The sequence below is a fragment of the Strigops habroptila genome, chromosome 15 (genome assembly GCF_004027225.2).
Source record: "Strigops habroptila isolate Jane chromosome 15, bStrHab1.2.pri, whole genome shotgun sequence".
NCBI classification, from domain to species: domain Eukaryota; kingdom Metazoa; phylum Chordata; class Aves; order Psittaciformes; family Psittacidae; genus Strigops; species Strigops habroptila.
In genome coordinates, this window is record NC_044291.2 from 63,789 (window position 1) to 83,026 (window position 19,238).

At 51.4% G+C, this 19,238-nt stretch overlaps 1 protein-coding gene across 3 annotated transcripts in view; it reads right to left on the reverse strand.

Annotated features, from left to right (window-relative positions):
* Positions 1-19,238, reverse strand: part of RALGDS (ral guanine nucleotide dissociation stimulator) — a 57,398-nt gene that overhangs the window by 31,620 nt on the left and 6,540 nt on the right. Inside the window, exon 1 of one of the 3 annotated variants that reach the window (XM_030507273.1) lies at positions 12,319-12,803. The exons of the other annotated variants lie outside the window; for them this stretch is intronic. Within the exon in view, the coding sequence (XP_030363133.1) occupies positions 12,319-12,441 (123 nt within the window). The 5' untranslated portion in view covers positions 12,442-12,803. Of the gene's footprint in view, positions 1-12,318; positions 12,804-19,238 lie in introns of those variants that run through there. 3 annotated transcript variants of the gene reach the window in all.

Here is a 19,238-nt window from a genome sequence, read left to right on the forward strand (position 1 = left end):
TTCCTTGCATGGGTCCTCTGCATAACAGTTGGGTAAAGAAAAATCACTGGTAGAAAAAGAGGAGAAGGGTTATGAAGCCACAGAAATTGGCAGGGAAAGACGGGAATGTGTGCAGCCCCTGAAGATAGGGAAAACTCATTCCTGAAAACAAACCAGCCCTGACACAGTGAGATTTCATAGTATATTTGAAACACACATGTGACTGCTGGTGTTGGGCAATGTCCAGTGGTGGTAGTCTCTCTAGCAAAGCACCCCAAGCCTTGTAGGGTCCCCCAAGAGCTGGAGTCGTGCTCCCACAGGCAGCCCTTCACTTCCTGAAGGGCACCGCGAGTGCTGCCAGCCCCTGTCCTGCTCAGACACGTAGCAGCCATGGGCCACGCAGAGGCACAAAGCAAAGTGAACCTGCCTCCCAGCTGCAGCACTTCCCAGGAGAAGCTCAACCTAAACTTATTCCCCCCACTGAACCTTTGGCAAGGGAGGTTATAGAATCAGAGTTGTTTAGGTTGAAAAAGATGTTTAAAATCTTGAAGTCCAGCTGTTACGTGCTGGATTTTCTGTGCAGGTGATTGTTCCTCCCTCCAGCACCATTGTACCGTCCTACTGGGGCCAGACTGGGAGCAATAGCTCTGTTCAAAACACTGCTCTGTTCAATATGCAAAATATGTATTGCAACAACCACTACCTGTGAAAGTGGGAGCAGCACCACCTGCTGCTACAGCTTTGGGATGCTCATGTCTTTGCTTGTGCAGGGCTGAATGGCCTCATCTTTCCCCTCCCAGGCCCCCCCCCCCGTCAAATCACCAGGACAGCAGCAAGTGCTCTCCATGGCCAGGCTCCTGAGCCCAGGTGGAAAAGAAATAGAACAAAGCTCTGGCTCTGCTCACCTTTCAAAAATACATTTAAGGGCAGGCAGTAAATTTTTCCACCAACGACAACTAGCCAAAACAACATGTTCACCTGAATTGTGTAAAAGGAGGCTCTCAGAAAGAGGCAGCTCTGGCAACCGATCAACAGAGAAATCCCAGCAGGTAACAAAGCAGCATCGTTTGGCAGAGCATCTGTCCTCATGATCAGCTCCTATCCCAGCACGTTCTCCAGCCCTGCTCTCACTCACACCTTCCCTGGCCAACGCGGGGCGGGCTGCACTGCTGCATCCATGAAGACGACATGTACATTGCTGTGCCAGGCAGACAGACAGACGCAGAACTCGGACAGGCCTTTGGATCCCGCTCCCAGCCAAAGGAGAGGGAGGGCAGCCTCACTCTGCAATCCTGCTGGCTCTCCTCGTGGTCTGGAGAATGTGGAGAGGAGGTCACCTCCTGCCCTCTGCCTGGGCAACAGCTCCTACCAGCAAGTATACGGCATCACTGAGTGCCTGCACTCGCATTACATTTGAGGACGTGCTCTGACTGACATTGCTGGTTCTCCCTGGGGACAGGGATGCAGGTTTGCACCATGTGACTTCCCCAGCATGCTCAGACTTGGCTCCCTGAACCTGATCAACACCAAGCATTCCCCTGTCGCTGGAATGATGTGTCCAAACACACACAGGGGAGGGAATGGTGCCACAAAGCTGCTAAGAAGTCCAAAAGAAAAGTTGATGCCACAGTATCACAGAGAAGAACACACAGAGTTGACATTGCATGAGACTAAATTTTGTCCAAAGACCAGCTTAAACATGGGAGCCAAACAAGCTGCAAGATGCTGAGCTGCAGTGCTGACCTCATCTGAAGAGCTACAGGTAGCAAAATAAAACAGATTTACATGTAGCCTAGGTTTAGTACAGTTAGCCCAGTATAGGAATAAGGTGGAACAGATTTAAATGCCAGATCCTCAAATAAGTGAAGCAACAGGAAGGTGTACCACACACATAACATTAATAACAAGTAAATAACTGAGGTTACTTAAAATAAGAAAAATCAGTTAAACAGGAACAAAGCCCCTTAGCAGGGGATATGGAAAAGGATGTTCCAACAATGGTCCTTTATCTCCTTTGGCTGCACAAACGTCAAGGAAAGCATACATCAAAACCCAGATGTGTCGGAAAGCTGCTGTGAAAGCTGTAGGAAAGTTGACTTGGGCTGAAGTGAGAAGTGAAACCTTGGAGCCAGGCTTCAGCGGAGTGAAATGCTGATGTGACTGAAAGTGAGCAGCTGAGAGAGGAGCCAGAGGGCCCGCAGCCGCAAGGGATGAGGGAGAGGAGCTGCAGGAGCGTGGCAGGAGACATCCAGCAGCTGAGCAGCAGCCAGAGCACCCAGGGGCTTGCTGACACTGTGGCCCCTGCCAAGCTGCTTGGGTCAAATTCACCTCGGTCTGGGCTGGGACACAGTGAGTGGATGTGAAAATACCCCGCTCTGACAGCCTGAGTACACACTTACTGGTGTTAGCCACACGAGAGTCAGGAAGAGGCTGGCAAGAGCTGGAAAGTTTCGTTGCCCAGCCCTGAACCAGGTATGACAGAGACGAAACACTGACATGGCTGAAAAGTCAACTAAGAATTGTAAGAGCCTGTCAGTATTCCCATTTATTGTCAGACCCTCAGACAAAGGAGGTGGTTGTTTGGGGGGTTTTTTTAAATATATATATTTTTTTTTTCCCTTCGGTAATGACTACTTTAGAAGGTTTCTGCTCTGCGTTGTTCCAGTGGGGGAAGTTATTCCACTGCCTCTTTCAATGGCCAGCAAAACTCTTTGTTGTGGGTTCTTGGCATGGAGGAGCAGCGTTCTTCCAAACAATACTGCACGCTGCTGGCCGAGGGCTAGAGTCATCTCCCGGTTACAGTGGCACAAATATCAACAAACTGGGCGAGTGCCACTGAGTCACACCGCGGCGCAGAATCTGGCCACGGTGCTGCCGACCCTACCCACTTTCTACCTTCAGGTCTATGATTTATGCTGGTTTTCCCTCAAGTCTTGGCTCTGGGAATCACACTGAGTGCTGAAGAATTTCAGATTTCATTAAAAAAGGTCATCCTTGAGCACTGAAACTGCTTGTGTTGTTTCCTATGGTTTTGTGTATCGAGACTGTCTTTGGTGTCTAAAAATGTATGAACTGAGAATAAAAATATTTTTGTGGTTAAAGTGTTTGTAAGAAGCATCTCCCACGTGGATTTTCTGGTGTCTAATAATACATGAACTCATGCTACAGATGTTTTGGGGCATTTACAAGATTCTTTTCCTCCTCTCAACCATCTTGTTTCATCATTTTTGCACAGACTAAATTATCTGCCAGCCCTCAGCCAAATCTGCATGAAGCAGGCCAGCAGGTTCAGAACTCATTTGGGGAGAAGGGACACAGGCAGACAGACACCACGACAGCATTAACCTTATTTTGGTAGGAAATCAGATTTTAAGAATTTTCTGCCTCCCCCTAATTGCAGGGAAAACAGCTAGAAAACATGACCTGAGCTTTTGCAGGAGGGACAGGGGCCAGAGGGCAAGTGAAACAAGCTGCTCGCTAAGGGTCTCATCCAGTTTCAGCAAGAGTTTCTGTAGCAGTGAGGCAGCATCCTGCCCTCGATGAGCTTCTCCTATCTTTGCCTCTCACAGCACAGAAGGCATGGGCTGATGAATCCATTCCTGAGCAGCCAGCACCATTGCAAGTCAAATTTTTTTACATTGTAGCAGTATATATTGGATACACATCAATAGTTAATTACCCCATTGCTATGTGCACCGAGCTGGTGAAGAGCAGTGTCAGCGTTTCCATCACACGCGGCATGCAGGAGCAATGCCAGCCATGTGCCGAGTCACCTTTCTGCAAAAGCCAAGCCTCAGGAGAGTTTCCTTTCCCCTCTTCCTCACTCCAGGCCCTGGCACAGATTCACCACCTCTTGTAAAGCTCTTTTCCAGAGCGGGCTCGCAGCAAAAGGGCCAGAGTCGTGGGTACATTTAGCAATTGAGGTTTGTTATAGGTCTGGGATGGAGACTTGGTGCCATGCTGTGACTGACTGGGCTGTGAGCACCAGCCACTTCTCCGACACTTGGAGAGAGGGTCCTGCCTTGTGCTGACCCCAAAATAACTGGGGAGGGATGTGCAGGGCCACTTCTCCCAGGGGCAAGGGCTGTGGGTACGGAAGCATCGAGCCCTGTGCAGCAGGAAAAGGTGGAGCTGCATCCCCGTGGCTTGTCCACCTCCTCCTCTTGTGGTTCTCCCATCCCTCTGCCAAATAGAAAGGGAAATCCGGGATTTTCAGCTGCTTTTGATCCCCTCTTGCTCCACACACAACAGGGCAGGAAGGGATTAGTCTCTATTTCCTGGCTCCAGCAGCTCACAGGGCTGCCCTGGCAGGACCCTCCACCCCCCCATCAGGGGCTCCCCAGACCACGACTGCCACAGTGCTGGACCCCAAACTGCTGCAACAGCCATCTCCATCCTGCCTCCCCCTATCCTCACACATCTCCCCAGTGCCCCCAGATGTGCCTCCCAGCTGCTCTGCTCGGTCAGCCCAGGGTCTGGCACTGCAAACAAGCCACACTTTCCCTCCTTCCTCACTTGATTGCAGTTTCTAACTTGTACTTAATTTCCAAAGTGGGAAGCAGGGTACTATGACGAAAGAAATCCCCAGACTTTCAGAGCAATGCACACAGGAGCCCCTAAAGGGAGAAGAAAAGGATGAGCAGAAATAGGTTATTTTGAAGGTGGTTTTTTTGGGTGCTGTTTCCTGGCAGGCAGGAGAGCAAGCTCCCTGTTTTCAGGCCACCAGTGTTACCAGGGATGTTGCTCTGCATTCATTTCCCCTGTTACCAACATCACAGTCAGACACAACCAAGACTGTCACACAGCTCATCCCAAACTGCTCCTCAATACCTCCAAGTCAAGGGCTTGATCCTGCCGGCTATTCTCTAGAGCACACAGCGCCTAAACTAAAAAGGCAATGGCAGCTGTCAGCTGGATGGGATCTGGATTCCCTACTCCCAGGCTGCCAGAGGTAATAAAGACCCATGATATGCAGCTGCCAAGAGCTGCCACAGCCCCAGAGCACCTGGGGACAACCCCAGCATGAACCCAGAAAAGCCAGGAAAAGCAGAAGGACACGGGCCAGAGGAGATGCCTACTGGCATCTGTGCACAGATCATAGAATCATAGAATCGTAAGGGTTGGAAAGGACCTTAAGATCATCTAGTTCCAACCCCCCTGCCATGGGCAGGGACACCTTGCCCTAAACCATGTGGCTCAAGGCTCTGTCCAAGATGACACAAGAAAGCCAAAAAATCGGCCTTTGGATGTAAACAGCCCTTGGAGTTCATAAAATCAAGACTTCACATTAAGAAAGAGGAAATTTCTCACCATAGAGGCACAGAGGAAGACGAGCACCTGAGATGCTGCTCATGACCAGCATTTGAATGGAGGTAATGCCTGAAAGCCTCTGCTCTGGACCATAATAGCAGGGCAAGATGGAGCCAATCCTTTGAGCAATGTTAATACTAAAGCAATGCAATTGAAACACTCCAGGTTCACAACAGACAGAGCCAACACAGAGCTGCATCTGGCTGTCCTCTGTTACCTGCGCTGTAGTGTTTTACCACCTCGCAAGCACATCACACTGAAACCCAAGATGCTTTTTGCAGCAAAATGGTACTTGATAGCCAGCACAGTGGCCAAATCAAGCTGTTTCAGGACACGATTCCTGGCAGCATAGTGCGTTAGCACTATGTGAATCTCACATGGCAGAATTCAGCCCTATCTGAATACTACAACAGTGCCCTTCTGTGCTTGATGATGCTTAAACAAAAAAGAAAAAATTACTGTCCTATGCATGGGGACACTGGAGCAGAGTGAGGGTCAGTGGATCACTGAAGCCATGTGTTGGCTTTGGAGAGGTGCTCAGCGCCCCAAGGCACGTAGGCACTGGCCAAGCAGCAGCTGCACAGCAACTGCGCACTGACATGAGGACATTTCAGCAACACCATGGACTGCAACAGCAGAGTGTATGTGAGCAAGAAGCAGAGTCACCACATCTGACAGCAGGCAGGTCCAGCTCAAGGTTTGCGTGTCAGGCACATGCAGAACACACCTCATCCTCAGTATTGCCACTCTCTGCTGTCTCAGCTCTGAGGCTTGCTGATTGCTGCCAAAACATGGGGTAAATAAATAGGGCTGGCTCTGATGGAGTCCCTGGATGAGAGATGCCTAGGGCTAAATCCATGCTATGCTGTCACATTTGTGGCTGTGAATGGGGTGAAATCCCCGTTTCTGCTGTGTCTGCAGCTGGCATATACTCCAAATCAAGCAGCTGTATCAATGACAGCCTCATCCCCAGGCCAGCCCAGCTCTAGGATGCGGCATGGGAAGCCATGCAGAGGAGCGATGGGGCTGCACTGGCAGGCAGTCTTCCCATCTCTGCAGGATAGCCAGGGCCAAAGTACCCCCTATGCTCTTGCAAAGACCCCAAGTGGGCACCAAGCAACCTGCCTCTGACTGGTGGGACCAAGCCTGACCTGCCAGCTACACATGGGCCAAGCACAGATGCTTGGTGAGAACCACACATCTCAAAACCTGTAAATAGGACACTCCAGAGGCGATCACGTTTGGGCTGTAATGACAAACCCTTGGGCGGAATGAACACCCAAGGCAGGCTGTGCCCCAGGGAGCTCCACCAGACACTGGTCAAGGCTCCAGAGGTCTGTGTTCTCATTTCACTTTGTCAACCTTTGGCAACAGTCCTACTAACTGCTTATTTAAAGTAACCCTGATATTATTGGCCCAGCACTCCCATGGCTGCACTTCACTTGTTTATTCAGTCAACACACACACACATGTGGCGGGGAAGACTCTGGACACTTTAGTACCAGTGAACCAAACATAGCAGCAAACATAGACCCTTCTCCGCAACCCTTTAAGCCATTGTAAATATTCAGCTACCACACCAACCCTTCCCCTCTCTGAAGCCTCACCAAGAGCTGGAAACAGGGACTGATGCCACCCCAAAAGCCTGCCAAAGGCTCATGGCCTCTCCTGTTCACGTCTGCAGCCCATGAGGGTTTAGCTGGCTTGCAGGGCAGTGGTTAAATACCCTGCCACAGGGCTGACGAAACCAGCCCAGAGGTACGGATGTGGCGGGAGGTTACACATGCTGCCCAGGGGCGCCGCAGCAGCACCCTGCAGCACTTCTGCAGGAGCCATGGCCAGGCTTGAAGCTGCCCTATCCATGCACACAAGGCCTTGCATTGGCTCAGACCTTAGCCCAGCCAGAGCAATTCCCAGAAATCCAAGACTTTACAGTGTGCTCCTAAGTTCCTGCCTTTGCAGATGAGAATTCAACTTGGGAGACTTTTTCCAAGTCTCCCAAGTTTCCAGTTTGCTCCAATAAAATGGGTGATGATTCACCCAAGAGAAACAGAGAGCTTGGCCAAGAGCAGGGACGGAGGGATTTGTTGGTTTTTACTGTGATGTGGTCAGGAAACAGTCCTAGCACTCATTTTCAGCTCCTCCCTCTTGATAACATCTACCATATGCAGGCAGTGGAAAAGAAACAGCCTTTGATATAAACATGATAGTGTGATTCATTGCAAGACTGTTTGCAGCTATCGCTTCACCTCAGAGCTTGGTGCATGGCTTCACCCTGTAATGAACGGAAGCATCAGCCCCATTGTCTCTTGGTTAAAGCCTTTCTGCGCCCATGGGGCACAGGCTGGCAGAGCCACACCAAAAGAGCAGAGGGATGCTGCTGTGGTTGCAGGAGATGTCGAGTGTCTCGGCAGGGCTCAGTTGCCAGCAAGCATTCACCAGCAGGACAAGAGGCTTTCACACTGTGCAACCCACCCACTCACCAACTCACCCCATGGCCCGAAGGCACCCACTGTGTCTGTGCCCCACATGCAGCCCCTGGAAGGGAGCTGAGCCCCACTGACCTAACATCTACCTCCAGCCCTGGGGATTCAGCGTTCTAAGCTTGGCAAGGAACGCGCATTTCCAGCCCCTTTACAGTGCTATGAGAAGGACAGCCATCACTGCTGCTGTGGGGCACCCTTCGGTGCCAGACCAAATCTCGGTGCCAGTCTTGATGCCCATAGACCAAGCAGATGCTTTCACTCCTTGGTGCACAGGAAGTAACACCATTCCCACCCACTCCTGCAAGGGTTAATTAGGTGTCATTTACGCAGCACTCCAAGGTGATACCCATGCTGCAGACAGGAACAACCAAGCTGGAAATTAGTAGTTCATCACTGCTGATCTGAAAGTTTTTCTTCTATGTGTCAAAGGACAACATTTCACCCAAGATACCTGGGTTGCAGTCAGCTAACACACTTAAAGCTCAACCAAACAAGATCTCAAATGCATCAGGGAATAAGCCTGTGCTACAGCAAACCTGGGAACTAATCATTTGTTCCCATCTCCAACTCCTCTCAGCCTGACCCTAAGGTCAAACCAAGCTTTTATCTTCTCCTGTATTCCAGTACCTGGGAAAAAATAATATTAGAGGAATAAATTAGCGTGTGAAATGTAATTTAACTAATTACCCCACTGGAGTGGAAAATACTTGCTAACTACTTTGAAGTTGAACCTACCGTACTTATTAGGACATCACAGAGGAGAAAGGAAGGAAGTGAAGATGGGGAGACCACCAGGACAGGTTCCAGAGGATGCAAGTGCCTAAGCAGCACACAGAGTTTCACCTGATCATGTCTCTTTTCTTCTCGCTCTGTAGAGCTGCATTAAGTGTCCAACTCAGACGCAGCTGTGCTGGAAGAGACCAAAGGCTGTGCTGTATTCCCCTCTAACTTGCCATTTACTGGACGCTGCAACAAGGGAATATTTCCCAGTGATTTTCACTGTGACAAAGAGCTAAGCATTAGCCTGGGATGCACGACCATGAGTGGGCCAACTGACCAGGCAGGAGGGAGGCACTGGGACTGCACACGGCCTGGGCAGCAGCACCCACCACTGCATGACATCAGCCCACTGGTCCCTCCCAGCCCTGCGGGCTCCTGCTCACAGGGAGCAGGTATTGCTGACCAAAGAGCTGGCCATAAAGCTCCATCGTGTTAGGCAACTGCCTGAGATGCCACAAAAAGCTGTTATAGCACTTGCAACAGTCCGTTCATTGATTTCCCCATTTCCCAGATATAGAAACTTTTGCTCTTTTATTAGCAAAGCTTTGGAAATCCCTGCCCATAATAGCAAGAGAGGAACCCTGGGAAATTTTGCAACTGCTGTGGCTGAATTATGAAAGGGAAGGAATGATGGCCCCATCAAAAGCTAGCAAGGGAGACAGAAACAAGAGCCACCTCTGCCTGACACGCACCCCACGTTCGCCTTCCAGCTGACCACCCACTGAACACAGGCACAAGCAGCCTATGTCCCTCCATCCCCTCCAGTGGTCTACTGCCTGCTGGTGAAATGCTCCCCAAAAGAGCCCCACTCCATGCTGGGACAGAGCAGTTTTCCTGAAAAATATGAGTACGAGATGTTGCTCACCAGAGAGGCTGCAGGGCGCTTCAGGAAGAGGGGAGCTTGCTGATGGGGCATGATGCTCCTTTTGGAAAGGGCAGGGAGGGTTGCAAAGTGCCAACTCAACTGCAGCGGTGCACCCACCACTCCAGAACATCCTTTGCAAAGGGCAGCAGGGCTCGGAGCTGGTGAGTGATGGAGCTGAGACCAGCAGTGCTAGGAAGACCTCTGACTCTCTTCCTCTGAAGCTCATTTGTTTTACCCTCTCCCACCCCTGCCTCCTGCACACTTGCAAGAGGCCAGCAAGGCAGCGCTGGGCCAGGCCGCTGCGGAGCAGGCAGGGTTTGACCACTTGTTAGGACATTCCCTGGATGATCCAATTTCTGGACCCCCATCTCTTAGTAAAGCTTCCTCTGTGTTCAAGCACCTAAAAGTCCCCATGCAACACAGCTCCTAAACTTTCTCCCAACCTGCTTGTTCCATCTCCAAGAAGAAAGGCCGTTCATGAGTCTGAAAGCCCTGAAATAGAGGGGGAAATGCCAACATGGCTCCCTCCACATGCCCATGCAAACTGGCAGAAGTGACTGCGGGGAGATGAGCAGGTATCCACATGCAGTGTGGGCATGAGACACCAAACCCTGCCTGGCTGAGGGGAATCTTTCAGCTGTGAAAGAAGAGTTTTCCCATCACTCCACAGACAGAAACACCACTTAGGACCTCCCCGCTGGCTTTTCCCCACTGGCCCATGCTTTGCAGCAGAGGGAGGTGTCAGCTCCATGGTGCACAGGAGCTGCTATGCCCCCACTTTCCAGGAATGTAATATGGGGCAAGCATCCTCAGTGCTGAAGCAGCAGCATGCAAGCACAGAGAGGCAGAGCAATCCCTAATCCACCTCCTGCTCACAGGTGCTTCCAGCCAATGCTCGCCCCTGAGGATCCTATCCTGCTCTGCTAAAGCATGAGAGCAGGGGATGAAAGCACCAGTGGAGCCCCGCGCTAGGATAGGTGATTCCAGCTGGGAAACACACAGAGTGCACATCCAGAGCCTCCACTTAAATGGAAAAGGGGATGCTGGAGAACATGCTCCCAGCCTAGCCTCATGGCAGTTTCCACAAGAAAAGCACTAACCCTTTCAGTCTTGCACAATGGAGCCAACACCCCAGTAATGACCTGAGGGTTCGGGACGCCCCCATGTGCCAGGTTACTGACCAGTGCCCCACCGTGACACAACTTCCAAGACTGGCTGTCACCCCGCAGCGCCAAAGGGTTAGTATGAATTGTTAAAAGCGCATCGAACCAAAAATCCCACCAACCTCTAAAACAGCGCACAACAACCTTAAAAATACTTTTCTGCAGTAAACCCAGGGATGTGATTAGCAGCAGAGATCATCTCCAAGCAACTCAGCGTTCAAGTCCCAGCCACTGCCCAGGTCCCCAGCTCAGGTTTCCTGCTCTGCCGCGAGGGGAGGAAGCAAAGCCTCCACCCCTGTAAGGCAAACCCTGAGGATCCCCTGTGCTGCATGACAGGCCACAGGGAAATCCAGCACCAGATCGCACTACTGAGCAGGAATGGGTCTTGCGTAGTGTAAGCCTTGAGAAACCTGCTGCTTAAAAAATGAAGCTACATGAGAAGAAAGCACGGAGCCGCGGGCTCCCCTCCACCCGCCGCCCCGCCGCGCTCCCGCCCTGCTCCTCACACCGGCTGCTGGAGGCACCCGCGCTCCCGGGGCGCGTTTCCCGGCACACCCCACCAGCTCTGCAGTGGCCATCGCAAGTATCCTCATCAGAGCAGCAGCACAGGAGGTCCTGGGGGGGGTTATAAATATAGGAGGCTCCCTGCAAGTCCCCTGTCCCTGCAGAGGCTGCTGCGCTGGGGTTTACTGCCCCTGCCAAGATCCAACACACCGCCCTGCAAGAAAGTCCTCCCTCCTCCCAGGGAAGCAAGCTCCTTTCTGTACTGTCGTTTCACCTCTTCGAACACACAGATGATGTTGAAGAGAAGGTGACATATCAATTGTTTCCCATCAAGAAAATCGAGATTTAAGGCTCCTGCAGTGACAGTACAAACACTGAACACACACAGCAAGATCGTGGCTTTTCCCTGCTCCAAAATCAAAGGAAGCTCTGCCTTGAATTTTAACAGCACCTGGATCACATCCAAAACCCTTACACAGGTGGGACACTAACCGCTCACCACCTACCCCTCTGGAAAACAAGGCCCCTATTTTGGGTTCTCCAGTAGCTTTATCGCAGGTTGCCTTCTTGTACAGTCAGATTTGTGGCGTATTTCTGTGAGGGGCAGAGTTAAGATGACAAGAGGAGCCCTCAGCAGGAATCCCCTGACCCGAGGCACGTCAGGAAACCTCTGTCTCACTGCTGCAATCAACACCAATTTTTGCCTAGTGGACCAAGCCCTACTCTACACTGGCTGCACCTGCAGCACAGCAGCAGAGCAAGGCAGCAGGATCGATGCCCACACAGATGGGAGACCAGGCAAGGCAGCCACCAAGGTGTGTGGAAGCAGAGCCAAGCTCTGCAGCTGATTGCTGCCTGCCAGGTTTCACACCCATCAGCCACGCCAAGGCAGCAGAGCCAGGACATACATTGCAAGCACTCCCTTTTGCACTGAGCTGCAACACAAGGCTCTTTCCATGTAGGAAGGCTTCCTCTCCCTCCCAAACTCCTCCTTTCAAATTGGTGCCCTGGATTTGGCAAGTGCAAGACATGGTCTGTCTCAAAATACACTACTTCAGAGAGGAAACAGTCACATCTGGAGGCAGTGCCAGCTCTTGGCATCTTTAACTTTGCCAGAAGTTCACCACCCCTGGATAGTGCCGGGGTGGGGTCACAGCACCTCTCCTTGCACACACACCCCCCCATCCCTGCAGCTGAAAATGGGCTGGCAGCTCACTTGCCTTCTACTTACATCATCATCCTGCACGCTCAGGGGGATATCCAACATGCACATCTGCACAGGCTGCACCAGAGCCTTCTGCACGTTGAACAAAGGTTTTGCCTCCATCTTCCCAGGGATGGAGGGGCTGCTCATCCTCCTCTGTCTCCTCTGCCACTCCTCTTCCAGGAGCAGGTCCAGCCCAGGCAGCAAAACAGATTTGAGATCTCTCCCTGCTCGATTTTGTCAGCACATCTTACCAACAGCGGCTGCTTCTGCTGCTCTAAGAGGTCTTATTTCCTTCCTTGCAAATCAAAGAGCAGTGAGGAGCTGCACCAAGAGGCTGTGTGTGCGCGTGTGTGAGCAAGTGCGCCTGTGTGTGCGTGTGTGTAGCAAGCGATGTTCCCAAGGTTGGTGAAGCAGCCCCTTGCAAGCACGCCACGGCACACTGCCTTCTCCCAGCCTCTCCTTTCTTTTAGGGCAAGCTCAGTGCTGGCTCCAGCTGCTGCTTTGCACTGCCGTGAGGTTTTCAGCCTCATCTACATGCACGGCACTCACAAACCCCGTGCATTGTCTCAGACACACAACAGGTCCTGCCTGCTTTTGATTTCAGATTATGCTCAAACTGCGCAGCAGCTACAGCATTTCGCTCTGGCTTTTGTGGCAGGCAGACAAGCAGAGCTGGAAGGCTGAGAGGGTGTGAGAAAGAGAGCATGAATGATCAGAGCTGGAGCCTCCCTTTTTCTTTCCTTCTCTCTTCCACCCCTGCTTTCCATTGTCCAAGGCAGTATCAGCTCAACGCCCTCCTGTACTCCAAGGACCACAGCGAGGCTTAAATAATTCACATCCAGAGAGTGCTTGGGAGCCTTATGGCAGTGCAGCGTGGCACTAAAAGACAGTGAATATTGGTGTGCAGGTCAATCCTGCATGGAAAGTTTCGCCCAGGTGAGTATGGCACTGGCTGACTTTTCCACCAGAGAGAGACAGCGGCTCTGAAACAGTTTTGCTAAAAAGAGTGTGGCACAAAATTGGGTGGTTTTGCTACGAAGAGCATCTTCCTACAGAATGTGCACCAACGGGAGCAGTAGGACCAGACAGCAGACATGGAGCAATGTGTATCTCAGAGGTGTTAAAACTCTCACAAACAAGAGTAAACCTGGGGCCAAGTCCTTGAGCCATTTTCTCACCCTTATCAGCTGCAGAGACCAGGCTTAGTAACAGGGGAAGACATCTCTCCAGTGAGGGCAGCAGTAGACAGAAGCAGTTTGGTGGATTCATCCAGCCACACCCAGTGAGGGGACTCATTTGGACCAGTTAAGCACCAACAGAGGGGCTGAGAAATGCCAGGGCAAGTCAATACAAAGTCCCCATTGCCCTCAAGTAGGAGTTTATGTCCTTCGAGCTGCCCTTCTTGCTGGGCCCAGGAGGGATGACAAGTAGGGTGAACAGACCCTGCTCCAGCAGGCATTTTTGGGTGGTTTCCCATGACTACAGGAAGCAGTGGGTCCCACTTTGGGGCTGCCCCTTGCCAGGCAAAGTTTTGGGACAGGGCAGCCCTGTCCCAGCTTTCCCAAAACCAGCTGCTGCTGAGGCCACAAGCACAGCATGTGGCATGCCCGGGCCTCAGAGCAGAGCAAGGAGCCCTGCTGAGCCCAGCATTCCTGTGGCGTTAGGTAAGCTGGGCTTGGCCAGCCCTGCTCAGCGCCCAGCCAGCGGGGCTGAGTCATTACCCCAGGAGCCAGAGCTAGCTGAGACGCCGGGGTTCGACAGATCTCATACACACACACACACACACACACACACACACACACACACACACAGACATATACACACACAAGCACACACACACAGACTCTTCTGCCACTCGCAGAGCTGGGCACCTTCCCAGCGCACTGGGGCGGAGTGTGGGACTGCAGCAGGGTCCAGCCCATCATTCCCCACAGAAATGCAAGGGTGAGAAAACCAGTGTTTACATCCTGCGGGAATGGGAATTCATGAACAAGCCTGATACAAGACCAGGTAGGATTAAACCCACCATAAAATAAGTTTTAACTGGAAACTAGGCAGATTTTTCAATCACCATATAGCTGAGATGAGCAGCAGCAAGGACACAGAGGGCAGCGCTGCAGCAGCCCTGGGAATGGCTTCGAAGCAGAAGAGAGAGGGCAGATCACAGCTCAGCACATGGACAAAGCAGTATTTCCAGGGCCATCTCCCAACTTCTAGCTGACAGCATTTTGGCAACTGCCTCTTTTGATGGCAGAGAGATAGTGCCACAGCCCAAGAAACACCCTGGCATGGCCAGTCAGTATCCCTCTACGTGCATGATGTCTTGGTGACTCAATACAACGTGCACTCCCAAGGAGGACAGTCCCACATTTCACACTGCTATCATCAGCAATAAAATCTGTCCCCAGCATGGACAGTACCCATAGCTCTGATTCCAGGAAAGGTGACTCAAACCTTTGCCTCAGTCCCAGCTCAGGTTACTCACCTCCCACAACAGCATGCAGAGCAGAGCATGGCTTTCCAACAACAGTTTTCCAGTAGCAAGCTGGGCTTGGCCAGATAGGATTGCACCTTCCAAAGGGCCTAAGTGACTGCATCAACATCCTGAGAAGGACACAGATTTCACAGTCCAGTGCGAGAGTCTCCAAGGGCTACCATCCCCAGGAACCCACTTAACACCCTGTTCAGCAGCTGTTCTTTACCATGGGAACAGGAGTCTCTGCAAAGGTGATGTGGAGGTGTAGAAGTCCCATCATCTGCGGGTGCCTGGGTCTGCGGGGGCTCCCCTGGACTTCATGGTAACAGCAAGGGACAGACAGCAGAGTTTGCTACCCCAGAGCACACACTTCTGGCAGCAGCTCAGTCTGCTTTGCTGGTTCCCAGAGCACAGCACTCTCTCACCAGGCAGCTGTAGACACCAAAGGGTTGTCCTGAACCTTCTGGAAAAGTCACAAGCCACGCAAGCAGACTGCGAAGGAAAGCAAAACTACAAGTGCAGAGTCCCAGGAGAGATGCCAGGCAGCACAGCAGCAGCTGGGCAAAAGAACAGCCACTCTGGAAAACCATCTCAAGCTAACGGGAACGGGACACAGTGAACAGAGGCTGACGGGACATGAGAGCTGCTGTGTATGGAAGGCTTCAGCCAAAGGTAACCAGCCAGATCTGGGTATTCACACAGTCCCAGAGACAGCACAAAGCCTTCTCCTCCTCATGCCAACTCATACACATCCACCCACCGGTCTCCCCAGACACCCGCATAAGTCACTGGGGAACAACGTTCCTTCAACAGAAACGGGCAAAGTGATTTTGAACGATTTTGCATCGAGAGATTTTCTGCAGAATTACAAAGCAAAGATTTCCCTGGCATCAAACCAACCCAGACAGGATGATCCTATGCAGGCTTCTGAATGACAGCCTTATCCTACTGCTCCTCCAGTCTGCCTGGCATGAGTGCTACAATCTCAGATCCTCCAGCAACAGCAGCAGAGTACCTTAAACACACCACTGCACTGATAGTAGAAGAGCCATTCCTACAGACAGGATGAACCTGCTGCTGGAGCCCAGCAGCAGCGCATTCCAGCCCAAGGAGCGGGGAAGCCCTGCAAAGGGTGCAGGAGAAATCTCCCCCTGGTACCACCTTGCCACAGTGGCCACTTCTGGCAGGCAGCGAAGCCCTAGCACAGCCACTGATACTTCCCCATTTCATTTTGCACTAGAGCTCTATTGTTTCCCGCAGATCCAGCTGAGCAGATAAAGCCCATCATGAGACCTAACTGCGTAGCAACCATTACTGGAAAAACACTGTTTTCCAGTAACAGTCTTGGCAGGAACAGAACAACTGCAGGGCAAATAAACTACGATCCTTAATCTGTATGCATCCTGCTCCCAACTGCTTTACTGCTGCCCCAGGGAGAAACGGACTGCTGCACTGGAAAGTGCACCCATTCCTTAAGGTATGAATGGCCTCTACCACCCTGCAAGCACTTCATTTTGGGCACGCCATGATGGACCAGGACTGAATGTCTGCATAGGTAGATGCAGATTTCACTGACAAACTCATGCATAGGAGGATCTTAGTACCCAGCATAGCTACACTGGCATAAACATTCAGAATGATCCAAGAACTGGTGACCAACCTCTCCCACCACATTGGTTATTCCTTACACCAAGTGATTCACGAGGACAAAGGCCCACCTAAGAAGGGCTGACTCCAATGCTTGATGCAGTCAAGCAAAGACTTAAACAAAATTAAAGAAATTCCACAGAAATAACAATAGCAAGTTTGTTTTTCAAAGGAAATTGCAACTCCGCATGTTGTCTGCAAGCCCAAACGTCACGGCATCCTACACACGCACCAGTTGGTTTTGAAACAACACAAACCCAACTGGTTTATTTTCCTGTGCAAGGCTGATAGAAAGGCAAAGAGGAAACAAAGCAGCATGATGGGTGAAAGGCAAATGGAAAATCCCAACAGCTCTTCCCCTTTAATAGTTCTTGGTAATAGAAAGAGGAAACCTGCTTTCAAAAACACAGAAATCCCAACCTGATAGCATCCCCCTGAAGAAATCTGGTATTTACAGAAAGCCTGTGAATAGATTAGAGAGGCAGATACAGGCACCGCACAGGACGATGGATGCCTAGCGGGACCTGCAGGAGACCAGAAGCCAGTAGGATACCCATTTCTTAGTGAAAATCAAAGGCATCTTGATATCTAAGTTCATGGGTGCTTCTGTATATCCCATTTGAAATCCATCTACTTTGTCCCAAATGAGTCGTGAGAAGAAATCCCATTGCGAATCCTAGTGCGCCCTTGTTCTGATATATTTGTCTGAAGAAGCCACCCTTGTTCCTTCAAAGTTATTCCCAACAGCGGACGCAGCTCATGCTGCACCTCAGGCCTCTGGAAAGCCCATCTGGCGTTCAGCATCCTGAGCTGGACAAATTTCCATGCTCCCCAGAATAGATACATATGCAAAATTAATTTGCAATCAAGCCCGAGCGAAGCATGGGGCGGCCTTTTAACAGGTGCAGAACAGCAACTATCCATGCAAAGTGAAGCCAACAAGCATTAGAGGGGGAGTGGGGGGAACCAATTAGTTTTCTTGGGATTCCTCCACACATTTGCCACTTGGGAGATTTCAATTTTTACACTCTCCTGAGGGCTGAGAGTGCACCTTGGAAGCCATCATGTCCCAGAGGGGAGGGACGGGGACACTTCCCCATGGCCTCCCCCTTATGGTCCTGTAATGCAGCTGTGCTGGACCGGTCTCCATGGAGACTGTCACTGCAGCAACAGAGACAAGAGGTGCAGCTCATGGGACTGACTGCAAGAAGATGCAAACGAGGCCAAAGATACCTCTCTCCCATAGGAAAGGGACCACCAGGTACCCAAGTGCCTCATTTCTGTTTCTGAGACCGTTTCCCTGCATCGTCAAGATAAAAGGGCTCTGCTGCTTGCGATCCAGCTGCCTCATCCCGTGCTGAAAGCACTTTATCCTGTTGAAATCAGTCCCACAGGAGCTGATAATATTGAGCTGTCACAGTGGGTAGAGCATCGGGAGGGAGCCGTGCTCAAAGCTGTCATGGCAACAGTTTATTGAGTTTCCATAACCACCCTCTCCCCAGGTGGGGACAGAGCCCAGGCTGGGGACACTGATACAGTGTCCTCTGCCTTTACAGGAGGCCCCCACCAGAGCAGCACACAGTGCGGGAGGTGGAACGGCCTCCCTCCAGCACCATACTGGTCTCTCGCCACAGACCCAGAACAGCCATCAACTGACTGTGCTGTAAACAGGATGAAACTCAGCCCTGGAGGCCCACCATTGATTTTCATTGCCTAACAACAGGAAAGCTTTATAATCCTATTAACTAAACACCCTTTCAAGCAGCACTGGGAAGTGCAGAGGGGAGCTGTGCAGTTAGATCCACCCTGTGCAGCACCTGGCTCCAAGAGGTGCTGGCTTGGAGCAAATTCCCCAAAAGCAGGACTGTGACACCTGCAATGGCTGGTGCCATGTCAGTGGTGGCCCGCGCAGAGGCATGTTGAATCCCGCCAAGAAACACAGAGCTTTGGCTGCAGGTCAAAGAGTGCAAAGGAGCTAGCAGGCCTTGCCCAGGAAAATGGTTCCCACACGTGCAAACTTGGCAGGACTTGAGCCCTGAAATATTGACAAATATCACTGCGTTTCAATCTCTTCCTAATTACCACCAGCCCTGTCATACTGGTAGGTGTTTCCTTGCAACAGATAGACTGCTTTGGGCAAAATATATAAACATTTCATGGAAAAATGTGAATTTCATCCTAGGAGAAATGATATATCTCAGAATACTATTTGCAAAATGTTTCAAGATTACATCCCTCCTCCCTAGTTTGCAGCAACAGCCAGTATGAAAACAAAAATAAAGCTTGCCAGGGATGTGAAGTCCCAGTTTCCCAGCCAGCCCCAGGTAGCCCAGAGCTACGCCACATCTCCGCACAAGGGCAAGAAGCCTCCACGTCCAGTGAGCTCCGAGGACACTGCTGAGCCACGCAGAGGGACAGGCACTGGTGCAGCTGTGGGCACTGTGACCAGGCCTCCTCCAAGCGCCACAGGAGGGGCTGTGCCACCGTATAACATGTGGGTGCCTGGCTGATGCCTCATCTGACCAAAGTTCCCTGGGGTCCAGATCCCCCTCCAAATAGCATGGTCGGGATATCTGCAGCAGTGAGCCTGAGGACAAGGGTCTGCACTGCAGCAGGAGGGAGATAAATGCCTTTTCACCAGAGGAAATGCACCTTCCCCAGACTGTGGAAGCATTTATCAGTCATCTCCCTTCTCTTCAATCAGTTAATCACACAGCATTGCAGATTGCCAGACCTAATATTTTCCACAATGGGTTAGGAATGCAGAGACACAGGATGGGCACTTTGTCAGAGGACACGATGCTGCCAGCATCCCCATCAG